Source organism: Leptosomus discolor, chromosome 5 (genome assembly GCF_034619465.1).
Source record: "Leptosomus discolor isolate bLepDis1 chromosome 5, bLepDis1.hap2, whole genome shotgun sequence".
NCBI classification, from domain to species: domain Eukaryota; kingdom Metazoa; phylum Chordata; class Aves; order Leptosomiformes; family Leptosomidae; genus Leptosomus; species Leptosomus discolor.
In genome coordinates, this window is record NC_141395.1 from 30550881 (window position 1) to 30572152 (window position 21272).

At 39.0% G+C, this 21272-nt stretch overlaps 1 protein-coding gene across 1 annotated transcript in view; it reads left to right on the forward strand.

The window, feature by feature from the left end:
* ALS2 (alsin Rho guanine nucleotide exchange factor ALS2) overlaps nucleotides 1-21272 on the forward strand; it is a 41955-nt gene that overhangs the window by 14892 nt on the left and 5791 nt on the right. The window contains exons 9-29 of the mRNA XM_086465948.1: nucleotides 598-774; nucleotides 2456-2627; nucleotides 3021-3201; nucleotides 4924-4989; nucleotides 7550-7712; nucleotides 8491-8622; nucleotides 8860-8988; nucleotides 9358-9428; nucleotides 9799-9865; nucleotides 10153-10355; nucleotides 10510-10575; nucleotides 12345-12443; nucleotides 13010-13174; nucleotides 15287-15398; nucleotides 15651-15728; nucleotides 15849-15982; nucleotides 18034-18201; nucleotides 18473-18590; nucleotides 19146-19303; nucleotides 19744-19866; nucleotides 20893-21069. Of these exons, the coding sequence (XP_086322074.1) occupies nucleotides 598-774; nucleotides 2456-2627; nucleotides 3021-3201; nucleotides 4924-4989; nucleotides 7550-7712; nucleotides 8491-8622; nucleotides 8860-8988; nucleotides 9358-9428; nucleotides 9799-9865; nucleotides 10153-10355; nucleotides 10510-10575; nucleotides 12345-12443; nucleotides 13010-13174; nucleotides 15287-15398; nucleotides 15651-15728; nucleotides 15849-15982; nucleotides 18034-18201; nucleotides 18473-18590; nucleotides 19146-19303; nucleotides 19744-19866; nucleotides 20893-21069 (2759 nt within the window). The remainder of the gene's footprint in view (nucleotides 1-597; nucleotides 775-2455; nucleotides 2628-3020; nucleotides 3202-4923; nucleotides 4990-7549; nucleotides 7713-8490; nucleotides 8623-8859; nucleotides 8989-9357; nucleotides 9429-9798; nucleotides 9866-10152; nucleotides 10356-10509; nucleotides 10576-12344; nucleotides 12444-13009; nucleotides 13175-15286; nucleotides 15399-15650; nucleotides 15729-15848; nucleotides 15983-18033; nucleotides 18202-18472; nucleotides 18591-19145; nucleotides 19304-19743; nucleotides 19867-20892; nucleotides 21070-21272) is intronic.

Here is a 21272-nt window from a genome sequence, read left to right on the forward strand (position 1 = left end):
CACTGTTTTTATTCTAAATAATTGCTTCTAGCATTTTTAGCTTTATTAGATCATGACCATATTTGTTGTTCATTTCTGTATTTCCAGAGCTGTTTTGGCAGTGGATTTTTCTGTTTGTTTTGAACTATATAGCCAAATAATGATTTTTGGATTAGACCAGACCCTTTCCAGTGTTTTCTGGTGCTTGTCTTTGTTGACAATTAGCTGCAGAGTTTTCCTGCTTGGGCCTTATGCAAATTAATGTACAGCATGTTAACTGTCTCCCAAACGTATAGATTTTGCAGTTAAACGTAGAGGGGAGAATAGTGTCCCAACTTTAATCAAGTTCACCTGATGCCCATTTAAAAATAAAACTGATTTGTAATTAAAAGGCAAAAAATCAGCCATTAGAAAGAAGACTGGAAAGAAAGATAGTTTTCAGAATACATGCAAGAAATGTATTTGTTATGAGATGCTGAAGTTGAAAAATTACTAGTTGTTGCAGTACTTTTTCTTGGCAGGTGTTTTACATGCATGTGTGGCTAGAAGAGTTAAGTACTTTCCTCTCCTTCCAGCTTCGGGTGAGGATTTCTAATGTCTTTTCCTTATGAATTTCAGGTGTGTGGTGATGGTGTTTGGAGTACAGCAGCAGGACTAGATTATTCCCTCTTCTTAGCAGATGAGGAAGACTTCCAACCTGGATTATATTACAGCGGCCAGGAGACAACAACAGAAAATAATTTGGATGAAAATAGCTGTACTAAGAGTCCAGTTTTGTTATTGTCCTGTAGTAAGGTGGGTGGTATTTTCTTTAAGTTAGCGCAAATCATACTGATGCTTTTTGGAAATAGCACAGTGCTGGTTGTTCAACTAGCTTTAAGGGTGTCAGGTCTAGTAACTGGTTCCTAGCAGTGAAATCAGGAGCGCAGCTTATGGAGGGCAGAGAGGAGGCCTAATCAGTATAGTTCCCTTCCCTGCCTGTTTCTTGGTCTTCCATCTGTTTGAGGAACAAGGAGGTCTTTGCGGTGCGTCTAATCCATTTCCTTCCAGGTGTGCATGCTGCAGAAGGGCACCCTTACATTGTGCTCTGTTTTCACCACAGTCTTAATGTGTTTATTTTCCGCTGCTATTGCTCTTCATTTGCCTGTTGTTTCTCAAGAGATTGAGGGCGCTGCCTGCTCTGTTCTGTTCTGCTTGCTGTGCATCTTGTTTGTGAGTGGGCAGAAGGTCCCCCTGAGTTCTGCACTATCTCCTTCCCTGCCCCTACCTTTCTCATGGGTGTAAAGGGGAACTGAGCAAAGGCACCTAAGTGTGCATGTTTATGGGGGAGAGGAGGTGCCCCTGTGCAGTTTTTTTCATCAAATTGAATCTTGTATCGGCCTTGAAGTAGGCATGAGGTAGGGGAGTGTGTGCTCTGACCGCACTGTCATCTTCCAAGTTGCTTGTATGATTTCAGGCCAACCTGAGTTTCAGGTAACAAAAAGTAAATGGTGAGGGTAGAAAGCAGCTCTTTGACTCAACTCTTCTGGGTCTTATTGCTGCTTCCCTAGATTGAGCAGAATAACAGTTGGAGAGGGGTTTTGAGGAGGGAAAGGGGTTTGTACACTGGGCCCACGCTTATGCGTGTGCACATGTCTGCGTACAGACACACACACTAGTATTCCTTCTGCAAGACTGTTGCTCACCATTCCCTTCTCTTCCTTTGTAGGGTGACTTGTAGGCTCTTGCATATCAAATTGGCCTGTGGGTTGCTTATTGAACGACTCTGGCTCAATGTTTGTTTAACAACAAAGGAAGTAAAAGTAGAGCTCAAACACCGCGTTACTGTATGGTATTGCATGTGAACCAGAGTCAGTGAGGAGGCACAATGTGTCAGCGGCACTTGTGCAAACCTGGAGAAGAATTTTGCTTCTTACTACTGTGGAAAGTAAACACCTGCTAATACCACTTGCATTGTTAGTGTAGTTATTGGTATTAGTCCAGTTTATTGATACTGTGGTATTACTCTTATCAATAACTTGACATCTTTCAGGTCCAGGGAGGACTATAGTTCGGAGCACAGTGATATTAAAGCCTTGTTATTCTCTCTTACTAATTAATAGAAATAGGTGATGTAATGATGCTATTTAATACCAATGTTGTTGATATTAGCATGAAGTATATTGCAATTCTGAACTTAAGGTCACTATCTCTTAAACACGGAATGGTTGTATGAGTCACCTTAAAAGATGGTCTATTTATTGTCTTTTAGGCTGTCAGTAAAATGAACAGCATTGACTATAAATGATTTTTCTACTTTTATCATTCCTGTATTAAGCCAGTATTGAATGGATTGTTTGTCACTGTAGGTAATTAATACTTACTATCGCTTAGTGCTCCTAAAGATATGCTTTATTCTGCATTGCCCTATTTTTAGATTGGAGTGTAAAAGGAAAAATTAAAGCTGCTGTTTTCTTCTCTCTTTTTCATCTTTCAGATAGGGTACATAAGCAATGTGATAGCTGGTGGTGACAACTGTTTGCTCTTAGTAGACAAAAACGTGATGGGATATATTGCCAGTTTGCATGAGTTGGCTTCTACTGAGAGAAGATTTTATTTCAAACTGAGTGAGATCAAATCTCAGGTTCTTAGACCTCTTTTAGGTTTAGGTAAGAACTTCTTTTAATATTTTCTTTGATATTATTTCCCCTATGTTCCATAACATATTTCTTTATGCGAAATTTAAAAGTAATGATGTATTTTTAAGATAAACCTAAGGTCTTACTCTTCTTCCCTGTTCTGATGAACTGGTGAAATACAGCTGTATTTTGACATCTCCATTATGTTATTAGTATTTGCACTTTCCTGACTGTTTCACCTGAAATGACTTAATTACTGGAGCTGTATTTAGACTAAAGTTGTTGAATTCCTGATCCTGGATAATGTAGCCACGAGGTGAAATTGCTGATAAAACATCTAAACAGCACCTTGTGCTAATTCTCTTTATTAATGGGTGCTGCTCTTTTGTAAGGTAAGCTAAATTGCTTTCTGGTCTGTTACAGATAATTTGGGCAATGCAAATACAATCCAGTTGTTGCAGGAAATGGCCAGCAGGTTCAGCAAGCTATGCTATCTCATTGGTCAGCATGGAGCTTCTCTAAGTAGCTTTCTTCATGGAGTGAAAGAAGCCAGGAGCTTGGCCATCCTGAAGCATTCCAGTCTCTTTTTGGATAGTTACACTGAGCAAGTATCAAATTCCCCCTCACCTTGAGTCTCTGCAGGCGTATCTACTGACCACAACAAGCCCTGAGTTAGGGGAAAGTAGACCATGAGGAAAGCTACATAAGTAACTGTTGTGCGAACTGTATTCTTGCAATTTAAAATGTATGGAGTTTTTTACACGAACGAATTAATTTTGTAGTGAGCTATGTATTTCAAAGTCTTTGCCAGTGGAGCACACTGGACAGCTACAGCTTCCCTAGTGTAAAGCTCTACATACAAACTTTTCTTTGGTTGCTGCATATATACCTGTAAAAAGTGACATGTTTGTTGCTTATGAGTAAGGGTGTTCTAATATAATGTAAAAGTTACCCTGGCTAGGCTCCTAAGTAAAGCTACCTTTGGGGGTTTATTGTGGTCACAAAATGCCTTTTCAGTAGTCATTAACTAAAAATAGTCTTCCAGAAGAACAATTCTTCCGTCCTGGTATTTGCTAAATAGCTAGCATTACACCTTTCACCCAAAAGAAAGAGCTGCTTTAGTGCTCAGAATTAAGTCTGAATTGTCCTGGGTTTTATTTTTATTAGCGTAATGCTTTTGGGAGAGGAAGTCTATGCATTCATCCAAAGGTAGCAGAAGTCCATCATACTTAATACCTACAGGCTTTTGTGAAAAGTACTGGCTTGACAGAGGGGAGAGTCTAAAAATGTCCTCTCTGAATGTAGCCTTGGTTACTAGCCATCTGAAAATCTCTAAGACCATAGACTTCAGTTGTTATGCAGTAGCATTTTGAATGTGCATCCAGTTGCACTTTTTTCTGACACAAGCACAACAGTTACCACTTTTACTGGGTCAGAGATAAACTTATGCCATATCACCCTAACAAAAAGCTTTCTTCTCTGTTTATCAAATGGGTTGTTCATAATTGTAAATATGTATTTTCTCTCTTTCTTTCTTAGTCTTTTATTTCAGTTTTTCTTGTATAACCTGGATTTCCGGAATTGGTTCTCATTACTCAGATTAGAAGGGTTTCTTTATTTCTTCCTCACTGTTAAAGACCGAAATACCAAATTTCTGTTCTCATTGTTCCTACTGGTCTTCTGCTCTCCCCTTTGCTATCTAATGCTTTACACATTTTTCTGTGTATGACATCAGAACCCATGCATGCTCCTCAGCATAGTGCCTTGAGCATCTTCCGAGGATCTGTCAGACAACATCAGTATTACTGTTAATTGGGCTAAGCTGAGACCTCTTCCCTTGGAGAAAGGTGGTTTTTTTTTTAAATGGCTTCTTTTTTTTGGTAGGGGAGAAGTGAAAGGTAGAATGTTGAATAGCAGGAAAAGAAATTCTCTTCTTGAAATTTCCATCTTGAATATAGTTAGAAGCTAGCAGGATTAAACTGTTGAAACAGATGGCCTATTCTCTACGTGCCCAGATTTGGGGGAAACAAACAACAAAAAAAAAAAAAGCAAAGTTTTGTTTGCAAAGTAAGCCCCCTGCATTGTGTTAATGGCAGCAGAAATGTGGCATAGTAATAATGCATGTGCTATCCTCCATGTGGAAAGTGAACACTAAGTGTTCCAGTAACATTGAGTGTTTCACTGCTTAATGTTTTCTGAAGTACTTGGATTACTTGTGTAAGTAAAAGATACTGCAGAGCTCACTGATAAACTGTTGGAAATTACAACAGTTGCTGTTCCAGGGATGTTCTTATTTTGTATCTGAAGCTGTTCTTCCCTATTTTAGGTATTGTACTTCCATAACAAACTTCCTCGTAATGGGAGGATTTATGCTCCTTGCAAAGCCAGCAATGTAAGCAAACTTCTACTGTTTTCTGGAGGTTTTGATCAACTAGCAAAGAACTGTGCTTTAAAGAATTGTGTGTGTATGTGTGTAGTAATGGGCATGTAGAGACTTGGTCTCAGCTTACTTGAGTATGCTAATTCCTTTTCCATCAGATGAAGAAAAAGGTACTTCCTCTCCACTGTGATAAAAATTTAGGTTAAAATGGTTCTGAATGAGTTCAGTTACTTTATCTTGAAGGTGGAGAAAGGAGGAGAAAAGCATAAATTATTGTAAATTCCTTGAAAGAAATGTAAATAGATTCCAGATAATGATTTTTTTGAAAGCTTAGTCTTGAGGTTAAATTTTCATCATCTATTCAGTGTTTGTTAGTGGTTTATTCTTTCAAACATTACTGTCAGGAAAATACAGAATAGCACACTTTGCTTTAGGAATTAGCAAGAGTAGATAATGTGAATTTGGTTTCATTTGAATTCTTTAAGTTTATGGAAGTGCTTTAAAATGACACAAAAATAACATTTCTGCATGTGTACCTTCTCTGCCTCTCAAGGTTGCTTTACTTCATGCATAGAGGTTCTTAAATGTGAGGAAGGAATTGTACCTTAAGGCCTGAGACAGTATATTTAAAGCTTGTAGATCATAAAGTAAAGCTTTTCTGAGTTGAATAGTATTTTTGTCTAGGAAATAATAACACTGTGCATCTTCCACTCTAGTGCTGTGCAGAAGTTGTTGCAATTGAGGGTATTTTTTTAACTTGTCTGAGGAATTGCCAGCTTTCCTTCCTTCCAAAATTCTCTAATCTGGGAGTAGTTCTGTTACAGCTGTTTATGGAGCACTTTGAATGCAGCGTAAATGATGGCATTAGAAGTTCTTTGAAATGCCAGCGTGTCTAATGCAATGATTCTTCTGCACCTGAGGACTAGTGCCAGAGACTAAATACAAAATCCCACTTCAGAGAGACACTGAGAACCTTTCTGCATTGGTGAAGATTTTTAGGATGACTTCCATGAAATCTTAGTTCAAGTATAAGCTTATTTGTAATTAGTACTAGAAAAGTTCTAGATGCTGAAATTGCTTGTACTCAATTCATCACCTCAGTTGTTACTGTCAGGTGTCACAGCTTCTACTGCAACCAGGGTCTCATTAGGCGAATAACATTTTTTTTGGGTTCTGAAACTTCAGGGAGGAGATGACATAGAAGTTTTGTCCTGTTACTTGCAAAGGGAAGTCAGGAATATCTTTGACAATGGTGAATTTCCTCCCCGCCCCCTCCCGGAGGGATACTGTCTTAAGTCAATGGTTAATGATGTCGGCCTGTCTTTTGTGGATATTCTGCAGTATGAATGCATTAGGAGAAGTCCCAACTTTAAAAACGTGCTAGCTTCCATAGTCTTCATTGGTGGCAAGTTTTTGAGCATGTCCTCTGAAAGAGCAGATGAGCTATACTCGGTGTTGTGAATCTGTTGTTATTTGACGCTTTTCTACAGAGATGCCTCCACGTGAGGATCTCGAAGCACTTTAAAAATGCAAGCCATCCAGATGGTTAAATTGAAAATTAAGAAATACCATCTTCTCTCTAAAGAAGACTTTATTCCCGAGGTTTGTTGAACAAGAGAGTTCTTAAATATCATTAGCAGACCTAGACAAGGCACATTATTTTGATGTGTGAAATGGCATCTTGCTAATCATGTAGACTTCTTAGGGACCCTGCTTTGCAAGTTGCTGATCTGTTTTGCTTCTCCTTGGGGCCTGCTTTCTCAGCCTCATCTGATTCTTGCAGCTTGTGGTTTAAGTGCTTCCCCAGCTGAATGTCTTTTAATGCAGATGTGTCATATGTGCCAGCACATGTGTGCACACAGGTATGGTGAAGGAGAGGGAAAAGTAGGTTTGTTTTCCTTGTAATGAAGAAATCCTGGTTTTGTGTGCTAATGCATTGTCTTCAGAATCATTTCCCTCTTCTTCTCTGAACTAGATTAGTTCTCCCTCTTGGAAATCAGACTGAGGATTGAACAGATTTCCTGCCTTTCTTTGAGGTAGGATGTAATTTTTCTAGTTAGGGGAAAAACTGGTCAGTTGCCTTGAACAGCAGGGGTGGGGAAGAGGTTATTTGGATATATTTAGGGAAGTGCGCTGCAGCAAAGTTAAAATTCTTTCAGGCCTTCTTGTATGACTCAACAGTGTTAGAAGGTTACTACTCTAACACATTCTCCCGTTAGCTCTTTTACTAATCAAATGTTAAAGGGGAAAAAGGCAATTAGTTACTTTCCAAGTGGGGCGACTTAGGTCAACTTCCTTCAACCAGTTTAATGACTGAGCCTGTGAGAGTAGAAGTAAAAAAAAAAAAGTCCTGTGTGGCAGTTGTTAGGGAGCTACGTGTCTGTTACTGTACTTCCTTAAACTAAAGTGGGAGTAGATTAATAAGCAGCATGCGTTTGCCTTTGTAATTTTTATTGATTTGTGGTGACCCAAAAAGGGGCATTCTGACCTCATTTATATAAAACATCACTGATATCTTGCTGTCTTTTTTCTTCTCTCCTCCCTCTGTTCCTGCAATGGTACCATCATTTAGAGATTTCTTGAGTAAAAACCAGGAGCTGTTACAGAAACTGTCTGAGAAGAATGAGGAAAACCTCCAGCTAGTGGAAGTTCTGAACGCTCTGTTTTTCATGCCATTTGGACGGCTTCATAATTATGCTAGAACTTTGCTGAAGCTTGCCACATGTTTTGAAGTGGTAAGCTGGCTTTGTTATCTGTATCTGAATAAATATACACAGGAAACTTATGGCTCGGAAGTGACTGTGTGAAGCAAATGCCAGGTAATGAGAAAGAGCTTAGTCCTCAGAGAAGCTCCCTTGGACTCATATTTGCCGCAAGGAAGATCCTGCGCATTTAGTTGTGCAATCTTACACCCCACCTGCACAGATCATATGATGGGTAGAAACTTGTTACCCTGCCAGAACTTGTTGATGTGCCTAAGCAGTTAATTTGCAAATTTATTATTTTGATGTTTGCCTGTTGCTTTTCAGTTCCATCTGGCATCACTACTGCAGCTATCTTTGGCTGTAATACTCTACCAAAAATACTATGTATCTATTAGACTTTTACCACCCATTTAGATGTATATGATTGCATTCTTTTGAACTGAAAGATGACTAAACTACTTGTACGTTTATCCCAATATAGTAATTTAAAGTATTACTCCTGCAATTACTAGCACTACTTCCACTACAGCTTGTTAAGTGGCAAGAAGGTAGATCATGTAATTGTGTATTAATCATTCTCCTCTTCACACTGCAGGAACTTTTGTGATTTTAAGAACTCCCAGCACACCAACAGAACATGTGACCAAGAAAATAGTTTAGCCTCCGCTGTTGCCTTATTAACCAGACCAACTGTCCTGAATTTCATGCTGATTTAATAAAACGAACAGTCGCACTGCAGCTTGGTTAGTGGTGTTGGTACAGGTGTTCAGAAACACTCTTAGGTCTGTCTTTACCTTGTGCCCTGTAGGCATCTCCAGAGTACCAGAAGCTACAGGATTCTAGCTCTTGTTATGAAAGCCTTGCTGTCCATCTTGGCAGAAAAAGGAAAGAAGCAGAATACACACTTGGCTTCTGGAAGACCTTTCCTGGGAAAATGACGGTATAATGACAATTGTCAGTCTGTTAGCAGCTCGACTCTTTTGCTGTTAGCGTTATGCCCTGGGTCTGTTACTGACGTTACTGTCCCAGTCGCACTTTCATTTTTCTAACTTGCGTTGCTGTAGTACTCTTAACTTTAGAAAGGTTGGGCCTTTGCCGTGAAAGACAAGTAGCGCTGACCTTGTCACAATCAGTGAGAAGTAAGTTTCTGTAATTTTGTTATCAACCCTGCCTGTAGGATTCCCTGCGGAGGCCAGAGCGTCGTTTAATCTGTGAAAGCAGCAATCGGGGGTTGTCCCTACAGCATGCTGGAAGATTCTCTGTAAACTGGTTCATCCTCTTTAATGATGCTCTGGTACATGCTCAGGTAAGGCTGCTTGTATCCAGAACAAAACCTTTTCTCTGCTTCAAATAATGTGACGTGTTTTTCATATAGCGAAGACAAGTTTTTTGCACCGTTCACTGCAATGTTGCTTGAACACTTCAAAGTGACGTTTTTTTAATGTTGACAAATACATTTGAAATCATGTACTATTTTTTTAGTGTTTGATTGCTGTTGGCCTGTATCTGGGATGCTCTCTGTTGGGTGTTTCTTGAGCAAGGTGCATATGAGGAGCCTGTAATGCTCAGTTTTTCCTAGTCCTTAAAGAAAGGAAAAAAAAAAAGTTCAGAAGCAGCATGGGGCAGGCATAATGGATCAGTACTGTGAAGTTTCCTTTCTCCTTCTTGCCTACAGTTCTCCACGCACCATATTTTTCCCCTGTCCACACTGTGGGTAGAAGCTCTTTCAGAAGAAGCTGGTAATGTGTGAGTATTCTTGCTTGTGATGCTGAAATAGTCAGATATCTTGGGAAGGAGGATGAGCATTTTGTAACCAATTGTAAACTAGGAGCGGAATAGGCTGGATGCAATCATGTCTACTCCTCTTTCTTGTTTCAGGAAACTTATGTATTTCTATGTCTTTAAAAAAAAAAAAAATCTGTTAGACATCAGAAAGAACAAGGTAGTCAAGAGGGAAGCAAGTAGTCTTTCCTGCTGCTTCTTTTCTCTGCTGACTTAGTATTAAAGTGAATGGTAGCTGGGGTGGGAAGATACAATATTCATGCTCTAGGAAACCTTGCCTTTTTCAGAATGAAATTTCATTAGATTTAAATACTTTTTTTTTTTCCCCATCTAGGAATGGATTGAAGATTACAACACCAGAAGAACAGCTTATTCTTGTTTCTTCAACACCACAGGAAAAGGTAGGCATATCTACAAATTTTGCATGGCTTCAGTGATAGGAATGAGTTTTCCTCTCCTACTGTGAAACCAAACAGGGAGAAGTATTGCCAGAGTATTCACTAAGAATGAAGTCTCCCTGCAGCTTGGTATGCAAGTTAAAATGATACACTGCCTGACTGTAGCAGTGCTTCAGTTCGCAGCGCCGTACTGAGGAGTGCAGAGGAGATTACTGTAGTTGCTTAAAGGTGAGATTCAATGCAAAGACAGATGTTAGCCAGATTCTGTGATGAAACACTTTCTGTTTCAGACCAAGTGGCTGAGGGCAATAAGCCAAGCAGTGGATCAGGCCCTTAAAGGGACTTCCGACTTAATGCTGTATGGACCTGGTGGGAATGTGCCACGACAGGAACCTCCTATTTCTCGCAGTGCCAAATACACCTTCTATAAGGACCCTCGATTTAAGGATGCTGTTTATGATGGGAGATGGCTTTCGGGAAAACCCCATGGCAGGTAAAAGCATTTGAACGAGGCAGTTGGAGAGAAAAAAAAAAAAAAAAAATTAAGTGGTTGCTGTATCAATAGGTAGGCTCACTCACAGAAGTTACTTGGGAAGTGCAATGTGAACTGATCATTATACATGTGGATGGCTTTGTGTTTTTTCCAGAGGGATCCTAAAGTGGGCAGATGGAAGGACGTACTCCGGGACTTTCCGGACGGGGCTGGAGGATGGGTAAGATCCTGTCACTACTTGTGGAGCCAGACAGGATGTTGTAGGAGATAATAACAAAAACTTTGTAATTAAAGGTTTTGCAGTGAATCTTACTGACTCAGGGTTATCTACGTTGACAAGATATATCTATATGTTGATACATAGATAACCTGTCATTTATCCAGAGGTATGCTAGTTGTCTTCACAACAGATTCTGCAACTGCATGATTAAAAACTTGCTGTTTCATAAAAACTGAAACCTAGTCAGCTAATAGGAAACCTAATCAGCTGTAGGATGGTGGAAGGAACTGGTAAAAGGGCTGAGGAGGAGTGGGTGGGTGTAAACTCCTAAGCAGAGGAAGCCAATTGAAAAGTCTGCAGTCAACTTTATGCTGTATGGGTAACTATTAACTCTTTCGTTTGCAAGGTTCTTTCAAAAGTTCTGGTATTGTTTTGGGCCTTTTATAGTTCTAGGCAATGCAATGCCTTTCATACAAAGTAGTGATGCATCTTCTCTAATGTTTTCCTTGCTGTATTTCTGGTAGAGCAAGGATTTAATAATTCAGGAAGGAGATGACAAAATCTTGAATCAAGACTTCAGAGTTTGATGATGAAAACAAAACTAATGAGAGTGTGTGAACCTGATGATTAAGATAATAGTACAGAGGAGTTTGAAAATAGGATGAACAGAAATTCTAGATATTATCAAGTTATCTGGTGAAACAAATAAGACCACTTGAAAGTAACTTAATTTAGTACACAGCTTAAAAAAAGCTGTCTACTAAATTAAAATTTTTTTAAATTTTTTTTAATCTATGTGTTTGCTCAGGATAAAAATATGTAAGGAGTCCTATTGGCTTCCAGATGTATTTTCAAAGTATTGAGTTGGAGGGGAAATTGAAATGTGGTCTGGCTGCAGACAGCTTTTTAAAATGCACCTTAGCAATTGGTACAATGACAAACTATAAAACCAGATTAGAGTTTTGATCATTTGTAACTAATAGTAAGTGTAAGTAACCCTGGTGATTTTAGTGCTTTTGGAGATGGAAATACTGCAAACAAATCCCCACCAGAAATAAATGGATTGGTATTTAGCTGTAATTGCTAGGATTATCAAATGCATGTTGTCTGTATTTCAACACGTGTGCTATAGTCTCAACACAACAGTAGTAATGTCTTGTAGGGACATGTTCTCAGGAGAACCTTCATAACTGGATTTTTATCTCCTCAGAAGATAAAATCAATAAATAAGCGTTGTGTGTCTCATTCTTTCGAGACGTACTGAAATGGTGAACAACTCTGTGCCACTGTTTGAGCGTAATTGGAAGCTAGAGTCTTTTTTTTTCTTCTTCCCCCCCCCCCCCTCAAACCTCCTCTGTAGCAATATATATTCTCATCTTTCCCTGGAATAAAGGTGTGCTTGAATTATCAAGAGCTGAAGAAATCAAAAGTAGAAGCAGTCTTAGGATGGGAGAAGCCTTGTGGCCTTTAGAAAGCTGAGAAAAACGCTGCAGTGTGGTAGAGGCGGGGAATACTTGCAGCATGCAGCCACTATGGAATGGGAGAAGAGCAGCACAGACTAAATTGACAAAGTGATGCTGGTATTCCTTCTTTCTCTTTAAAAAAAAAAAAAATTAAAAAATCTGTAACTGCTGTAGTTGAAGGGATGTGCTAAAAATTATGTAGAGCGTTCTGATTTTAGAATAGGTCTGTGATATGTATCTGCTTCTGTTTTTAATAAAATGTGTTGGCATTATCGTTGTTTGTGTTCCCTTTCTGTGCATTGACAGGTATGGTGAATACAGAGTGCCAAACAAAGCACTGAATAAGGATGACCATTACGTGGGGCACTGGAAGGAAGGGAAAATGTGTGGGCATGGAGTCTACAGGTAATGTGTGGCATTTGTGTGCTGTAGTTGCAGAAGGAGAGCAGGGCTGATGCTCTGGCACACGGCTTGCCAAGCCTCTGTATGTAACATTTCAGACTTGTGATTATAGTTAGTGTGGCTTATTTTCTGCTTTGCTTTTGGTAGATTGCTCGCAGCGCATACAGTGTTCTGTTATTAACATCTATTCTAATGTTGCTACCACCTTTCAGTAACAGAAGATTCTTTCTTCTGAGAGATAAATATAACCTCTAACGACTGTACTTGTTGGGGATAGAGTGGCTTTAAAACAACAAAGCATCAAAAGACTCATATTAAAGTTTTATCTCAAATATATTTTTGCTGTAGTTCCTGCTTGGTGTGGCTGTAATGTAATTCCTAGAAGGAAAAAAGAGAGAGTTGATTTGTGGGGGGAAAAAAAAACTAAACCCAAACAAACAAACAAACAAAACAACAACAAAACCACCCAAAAAAAGGCGCCAGCCAAAAAATCAAAACCCAACAGTAGGGAAAAAAAGCAACAGAAAAGTGGATTATAGGAATCTGACTTATTTTCTCTTTCGCTATAGCTACGCTACTGGTGAGGTGTATGAAGGGTGTTTTCAGGATAACATGCGTCACGGGCATGGTCTGCTTCGCAGTGGGAAGCTGACCTCTTCCTCTCCCAGTATGTTCATTGGACAGTGGACAATGGATAAGAAGAGTGGATATGGAGTTTTTGATGATATCACAAGGTAATGCTTCAGTTCCACAAATCCTTAAAACACTGGTATGATGTACAATCACAAAAAGAGTACGAAAGGGTTTGATCTGTTAGTAGCAGTAGTAGTGCATGTCTCTTTTTCTTCTTTTTTTTTTTTTTTTTTCTCCTTCTTTATGCTAGGCCTTTTGGGTTGATGATCTAAAGAATTTTGCCTAGAGACTGCTTTTTGGTGCTGCTTCTGGAGTGAATGTGGTTGGGGTTTTTTTTGTTTGTTTTGCTTTGACTTCGGCCTTGCTTTCTTATCGTACTCCTGCCTGAAAACTGGCACCGAATATGGTATCTTGTGTGAGTGCTGGAAGTTTTATGAATGTCACATGAGGAGTAGTCTTTCGTCTCAGGCCTAGAAGACTGGGTTGTTCAGCAATTGGACATCCAGGACTAGGTGAGCTTCAGCTCGTGCTCAGGTTTTACATTGACTTACTCTGTCAGTGCTGGAGAGGGAAGATGCTTTCTCTCAGGGCAGATTATTGAAATGATGGTCTCGGAAACAGAACTGCACTAAAAAAATACTGTCTGAGCACAGCTCAGTATAGTCTGGTTTTTCAGTCACCAATTTTTTCCTGAAAAGAGCCCTTTGGATAGCCCAGAACTGGTTTTGGTTTAACTGAACTGAAAGCCCATGTAGAAAATCAGAATACTATAAAAGGCTGTAGGTGAAGGGGGTGTGTGGGAGTGTGTATGTGGATATTTTTCTGAAACAGAGCTATTGTAGCATCTTTGGGTATTTCCTGATGTCAGTTTTGCATCTAGTCTTGCTCAGTGGTGGTAGTTGTTCTCATACTCTAGTGTCAAGATGTCTCCACATACTTTTAGTCATTTATTTACCTAGGGCAGGCTAAAGAGACAGCAGCTTTCCTTGCAGATCCTCTTGCCTCCAGAACTTGTAAATGCAGTGGCCGTTCATGGTGGGGGAGCAGTGTGGCATCTGCTTTCTATTCCTCAAATATGAGTGAGCTGCCCTCATGCTAGTTTTCTTTCTGGTCCTTTGGGAAGGATAATGTGCATATGTTTGTGGCACGAGGATTCATTTTCTTTGCTTCTTACTCTTCAGCCCAGACAAATGAGGAATAGCTGCAGACACTCTTCATAACCTGCTGTCATCATTGCAAACCAGTCATTTGAGCAAGAGAGATTTCTGCTCTTGTTATGTTTCCATCCCACAACTGAGTATGCTGCATCTGTCTCTTCAAGAAGCTTTCACCCATAGATTGTTTCAGAATATTTGGGACTTGCACTTAGTTTCAAACACTCTAGCTTAACTTCTGTGGACTTAAACTTACAAAAAAGTCTTTTAAATAATAGTCTGAAAGCGACTGATGTTTATTTCTGAGCAGCCTTTAATTGTCTAAAATTTTTTTTTAATAGCAATTGTTAGGCTATTATCCAGAATCACTTTCTACAACATGATCTGCTTCCTTAAAATTTTTGAACTCCGGTATTTTCAAAATGTCATGTATGACTTTCTGTGTCTCCCTCCTATCCCACAAGTAGAACACCTTGGTTTCTTTCATTTGATATCCTCTCAATTTGAGTTGTCTGAGTTTAGGTAAAAAATCAAAAGCTGTGGCAAAAAAAATGCCTGGAATAAGTTTCTTGCATATTTTCTAAATAGCTGTTAAATACATCAGGTAGATGCCTGATGAAGCTCAAGATCCCGTTTCAGATGCAACTTAAAACCTTAGATAAAGCTGATCCAGATGAGCTAACAAGTTTTCCTGTCTTAGGTGCTGTAGCCACTGTTCAGGTTTGTTTGGATAGGAATTGGGCTTAACGGGGCTTCAGCATTGTTTCAGGTCGTCAGAAACAGTTTGCTTGGATGTAGCCAATTTGTAATGTGAATTGCGAAAGGGCATTCATTATAGTTTATTTCTATCAAAAAGAGTCTTTATTTCCATGTGTAATAGTGGAAATAGTTTCTCAGTGAAACTAGATTGACAGACCTGAAGCAAGTGCTGTATGACTCTTTTCTAATGGTTTCCGTAATGGTCAAATAGCACACTAAAGCCAAAGAAAGGATATAAATATAGTCCTTGGACTGTATTCTTCCTGCTGTGTGGTGTGGGGCTTTTTTTTTTTTTTTCAGAGGAGAAAAGTATATGGGAATGTGGCAAGATGATCTTTGCCAGGGCAATGGTGTTGTGGTTACCCAGTTCGGCCTGTATTATGAAGGAGCCTTCAGCACCAACAAAATGATGGTGAGTTGAACTCTGGGGTAGAGGAGTATATGTTAGGCTGTGTAAAACCTGTGTTCTAACCATCTGTGGTCCTGGCTTTTTAAAGTGTCTTTATAATCCCTGCTCTGTTTTATTTAGGACTACTTCGGAAACTGCTTTTTAAAAAATTACTGTTTGCTAAGAATTAGTAACAGATTTTTCAGTGTATCTGTAGAGCTGCAGTCTGGCCTTGTGTTGTATACTACTTTGTGTTCTTTATGATTCTCTTTATAGGGCACTGGAATTCTTCTTTCTGAAGATGATACAGTCTATGAGGGTGAATTTTCAGATAACTGGACTCTAAGTGGAAAGGTTGGTATTACAGTTGTCGCTTGCCAAACTGTTACTATTTAAAAAAAAAAAAAGTCTCTTTCCTTGTAATGTGGTTCCCAAGGGATTTCAGTTAATTTTTTTTTATTATATTCTCTTAAGGGAACACTAACCTTGCCAAATGGAGATTATATTGAAGGTCTCTTCAGTGGAGAATGGGGATCTGGGATAAAAATCACAGGAACCTACTTCAAACCTAGCTTCTATGAGAATGAGAAGGACAAACCTAAAGCGTTGTGAGTGTTGAATAAGAAATAATTTCTCATATGGTTCAGTAATACTTTGGCACGTAACTGCTGTCCTTTTTCAAAGGCAAGTTAAAAATATTTTTTCCAAAGAAACAGATTTTGAAAACATTTTTCCTTTTTCATTCCTCTTCCCTCCTGCTTAGGAAATAAAATAAGATAAAATTTTTCTTTATAGCTGTTCTTGCTTTAATTACTACTTGAATATGCAAGTAACAGTGTGAAATTACAGGATGGCTGACATGCTGTTACTGTCCTGTAGCAGTCTCATATTTTTTTTTTATTATTATTTATATCTGAACTGACTGTTAGAACCTGAGTTCAGAGCTGCTGATGAATTTTTGAGGTACTGAGGAAGACTAAGTTACATTTGAGTGATTAAGTCAATCGCAGACCTCTCTGCCTTCTGCCCATTATTCTTTGGTGAATTAATACATTTAGTGTCTCATTTAATAATGCCAGTGGGGATACATTAGCTAGTTACTACACCTCTTCCAAACAATGCCTAAGAAAATAGTAGAAAATTCTACTGAATTATAAAAGAGAGCATTTTAACACCTTGGCAAAGATAATTTTGAGAAGTATCCATATAACCCTGTTTATAGCAGATGCATTAGGTCAATTTGCTTAATTATCTCTGGGGAAAAATCCCACCTTTTTTTTTAACTCATAACTGAGATCTTTTGAGCCAAAGAAATTGAAGTAATTTTAAAGAGATAGTGAAATTTCAGTATTTGGTAGCACTATATACTGGTTTACAGTAGTAGCAATTGTTGTACAGGATTCAGTGTGTTTAAAGCATGCTCTCAAATTTCAGATTAAAATAGGAAACAAAACTCTAATGTTTTTACGTAGATTACTTCGCGATATGCTTCCTGAAGCATTTACTGGTAATTTCCTTTGACAGTGCTGACACCTACAACGGGATGCAAAGTTAAGTAGGCCTCCCTGCTGAACTGAACACTTGCAACCTTAGCAGCTGTCTGCTTTTTACCCCAGTAGGGAGTCTATGAATAAATGTATGTACATATTTGTGAAGATTGCTCATGAAATAGGGGTTTCATCTACCCTTTTCAGGCTCTCTTGAAGTTGAAAATCTTCCGGTATAATTTGTGAAAAGGCTTAGAGCCTACTTTTTCTGCTCTTTGAAACTGGAAGCAGGGGGAGATACCAGTGTGTCTAGATCTCACCTCAAACGTGGTAGAAAAAATACTAATGAAAGGTCTGACTATTTATGACACTTGATTTAAATCAAGGTAGAACTGTTAATTCTGACAGCATTTATTCGCTTTACAAAGGCTTTTCAAAGCCTTGAATTTCATTAAATGTCTGTATCTATCTATGAAAAACACAGTTCCTGGTTTCTTTTGACTGTAGAGGCTCTCTGAGCATTGGCTGTCAGTGAAAAGATGCCCAAGCTACCTGCACATCCCTAACATGTCATGCAACATCATATGTAGATGCTACTCCACCCTTGGTATTTATCTGTGTAGCTATGCTATTTGCACACTCGAGGACGGTGAGATATTTGGGACATATTTGTATGTGTCCTTGCTGTGTGACTGTGTCCTGAACCTCCTGAATGAATACCAGTGGGGAAGATAAGCCCAGTCAAGGGCAGGTTTTTTGGAAATCAAACAGTCCTTTTTGTGCTTAAACAAACCATTTCCCGGAAGACAACAAGAAAGACTGACTTGTCTAATGGAATAAGGTTCACAGTTGATCCCATATGTAGGTATTAAAAACATTTTAACTTTGTAACGTTATGTTACATGGATTAAGGTATGTTAGCAAGGGGGGAAAAAAAAGGATAAGTATAACTTTTTGTAAGTTCTTCTTAAAAGGTGTTGAAAGTCAACACATTAATTAAATAGTAGGTTATAGGTTTATTCTTAGAGATAGACTTCATTTGGTTACGTGTATCAGCTTTTGGTAAAATAGTATGAGATATTAGATTGACATTAGCCATAGGTAGTTTTCATAGCTGAGTGTGGTGTTTCACAACTGTTTGATTTTAACAGACTAACCGATCATTTTATTAGGCGGAAACTTGGGATCCTGGCAGTGCCTCCTGATGAGAAATGGAAGGCAGTATTTGAAGAATGCTGGAACCAGCTTGGTTGTGAGAGCCCGGGTCAGGGGGACAGATGGAAGGCTTGGGACAACATTGCGGTGGCCCTGACCACCAACCGAAGGCAACACAAAGACAGGTTGGTTCCTAGAGACTGTACTCAGTAAGACAAAGTACTGAGAGAGAAACTGGAATCCCACTCGACTCTAGACTAGAAACTCTAACTGTAAAAGTTCAAACAACAACAAAAAAATCCTAACCAAAATCAGAATTCTTAATACTCTGCACTATAAACCCTTTCGAAGACGTGCTGATGTTTAGAATTAATTCAATTGTTAGCTTCAGGGGTTATTTCCTACTCTGTCACATAAATAATCTGTACAATGTCTTTGTCCTTTTTGTAACTGCAGCCCAGAATTGTTGAGCCGCTCACATACTCAGACACTGGAAAGTTTGGAGTTCATTCCACAACACATTGGTGCCTTCACCCTGGAAAAATACGAAAATATAAAAAAATATTTGATAAAGGTATTGTCACACTCACATGCTCTCATTGGTTGTTGGTAAGGCATGATGTCAAGCTCACTTTGTAATAGCTTTCCTTAATTCCTTCCGTATTTGCACTCTTGTAATCCATGTTGTATTCATTCATGTCTGCTCATAACTTCCTAATTTATTTAATTAAAATCCACAACTAAGACTAAAGTCATTATATACCTAAAGGATACTGCCTTAAAGTCAGTTACTGTTTTAATTCTTACGCACTGGATCCCAGCAAAGCATCTTGAAATACTTGCTAATTACTGCATGTTAATTTTAACAGTACTGAACAGACGACTAGTCCAAGTAATGTCATATGTTCTTGTACTGTCTTGACTCTGAGCGCTTTATTCAGCTCATACATAAATTCTATAATCCAAATGGCAATTTGTTAAATACAGCTCATTTTTAATGTATTTGTAGTATTTTTTTTCAAGGCCTGTTGTTGGATCTCTGACCTATCTCTCTTGAATTCCATTTTTCTTTCTTTAACTTGTCTGGCATTGACCTCTCTGACTGGCCAATTAATATCTTTCACCTCAGGCTTGTGATACTCCTCTCCATCCATTGGGCAAGCTGGTGGAAACACTAGTAGCTGTCTACAGAATGACCTATGTTGGAGTGGGAGCTAATCGGCGATTACTGCAGGAGGCTGTAAGAGAGATCAAGTCCTACCTCAAACGCATCTTCCAGTTGGTGAGGTAATGAAACTCTTAATATTTTCAAGTCAAACTACGGCTGAATTAAAGATGTCTTGTGTACTAAAACTTCTAGTGTTTATGTAGTCCAAGTGTGCTAGTGTTTATGTAGTCCAAGTGTGCCAGTATCTTTACTCTGTTTTGGGGGTTGCTTAATTGGGTCCTGCCAATCTGAAAGCAGAAATACTCCAAATTATTAACTCTGAGAAGCCTTGTCTGGAGGGAAGTGATGTCAAGGTAGGAAAGGTATCTTTGGCATTGGAGGGGTTGGCCTTCCTAAGTTTTCTGGCTAGGTGGTACTGTATGTCTGTTAAATACACTGGCTTAATAGTCCACCATGTATTATTTCAGCTTACTTTTCTTCTCCAATCTTGCCTTCTAATGCTGTAATTTGTGGAAACTTGTTGAAATGAAATCCTGTTGTTATGCGTATTGCCATTTAGGTTCTTGTTTCCTGATCTTCCGGAAGAGGGCAGCACAATTCCATTTCTGGCAACCGAGACAAAAGGAAGGCGATCATTTTGCAGTGGGAAATCTGACTCCAGATCAGAATCTCCTGAGCCGGGGTACATAAAGAAAGGAAAAAACAAAGAAACAAACAAAAACTAATGAAGGCTTCATCTTCTTTCTGTTTGCAGTTTTTCCTTGGGTGGGGGAAGAAAGATAGGCACGTGTTTAACTTACGGATATATACGCAATTTTTTTTTCCCTTTGCTTGTCAGAATCTGTCATCAGAACCAAACTTCCCTGTGCTGGCTATTATAATCAGTTCATCCTTGTGCGATGCAATGGTACTGTACTTAAGCCCAAACTTGCTTTTGTCTCTTGTGGGTAAACAAGTTGAGACTTGGGTCTGGGCTTCGGGGAGCACTGGGTGTAATACAAGTCCAGTGCCCCTGTACTGTATCATAAATAGCCAGTCACATGGAGCTCACCCCTGAGTCCCTCGTTGTCCTGTCCAGAGCAGCCTCAGGTATGGTCAAAACAAGGACGAGGGGTCATGAGAGAGTGCCTTCTGAGCAAGGCTCCAGTGACCTCTGCAGGCGGTATTAGTAGGCACCGTGCGTTCAGCGTTCCCTGTTAAGATTACAGCTCGACGCCAAGCAACTGCTGATTTTATCAAGCCTGGAGTGTGAGTATGTGGAGACAGGTCAGGTAACTTGATGGGGTTTAGCATATTTCCTAGCTTGTGCTTTGAAGGTGAAGTTCAGCTGTCAGCAGAGTGGCTGAGAATGGGCATGAAAGTAGAGGTAAAGCTTTAACTGTAATATAGTATAATATTCAGCTTTTACATTATATAGGGAAGAAACCCAATGTTCTGTCTAAAACACATACACCACAAAAACCCTGCACCATAACTTCTCCCCCTGCCCCAAACCCACCTGTACGTGGGCTGTAAAGGAAAATTATTCCTAAGTATTTCTGGGCTCAGATACTATTTGATGGATTTGTATTTATTTTATTATCATAGAATGGGAAAAACGAAAGATTTGTTCGAATGATTTCTTTTTCATTAAATTTTTATAGATAATTAGTTTTTTTTAAAATGTATTCCTCTTCAAGCCACCCCCCTCTTTTTTTTTTTTTTATAGCTATGTGGTAACCAGTTTTGGCTTGCTGCTCCCTGTATTACTGCCACGACTCTACCCTCCTCTATTTATGTTGTATGCCTTAGACAATGAGCGTGAGGAAGATATTTACTGGGAATGTGTTTTACGTCTAAACAAACAAACTGATATGGCTCTTCTAAGTTTTCTTGGAGTGCAAGCGTGAGTATGCGTGAACAATAAAACAGAACTTAGAAAAAGATTATAGCATGTAATTAGATAAAGCAACTAAAAAACCCCTATTGTCTAAAGTGTTTTCTTTGATTAAAATGCATCTAAACATATCTTTAAGCTAATTAGTATGGTTGAGAGTGCGAATCAAAACTTTCCTCTTCCAAAAAGGGGGGGAGGAAGGAAAAAAAGAT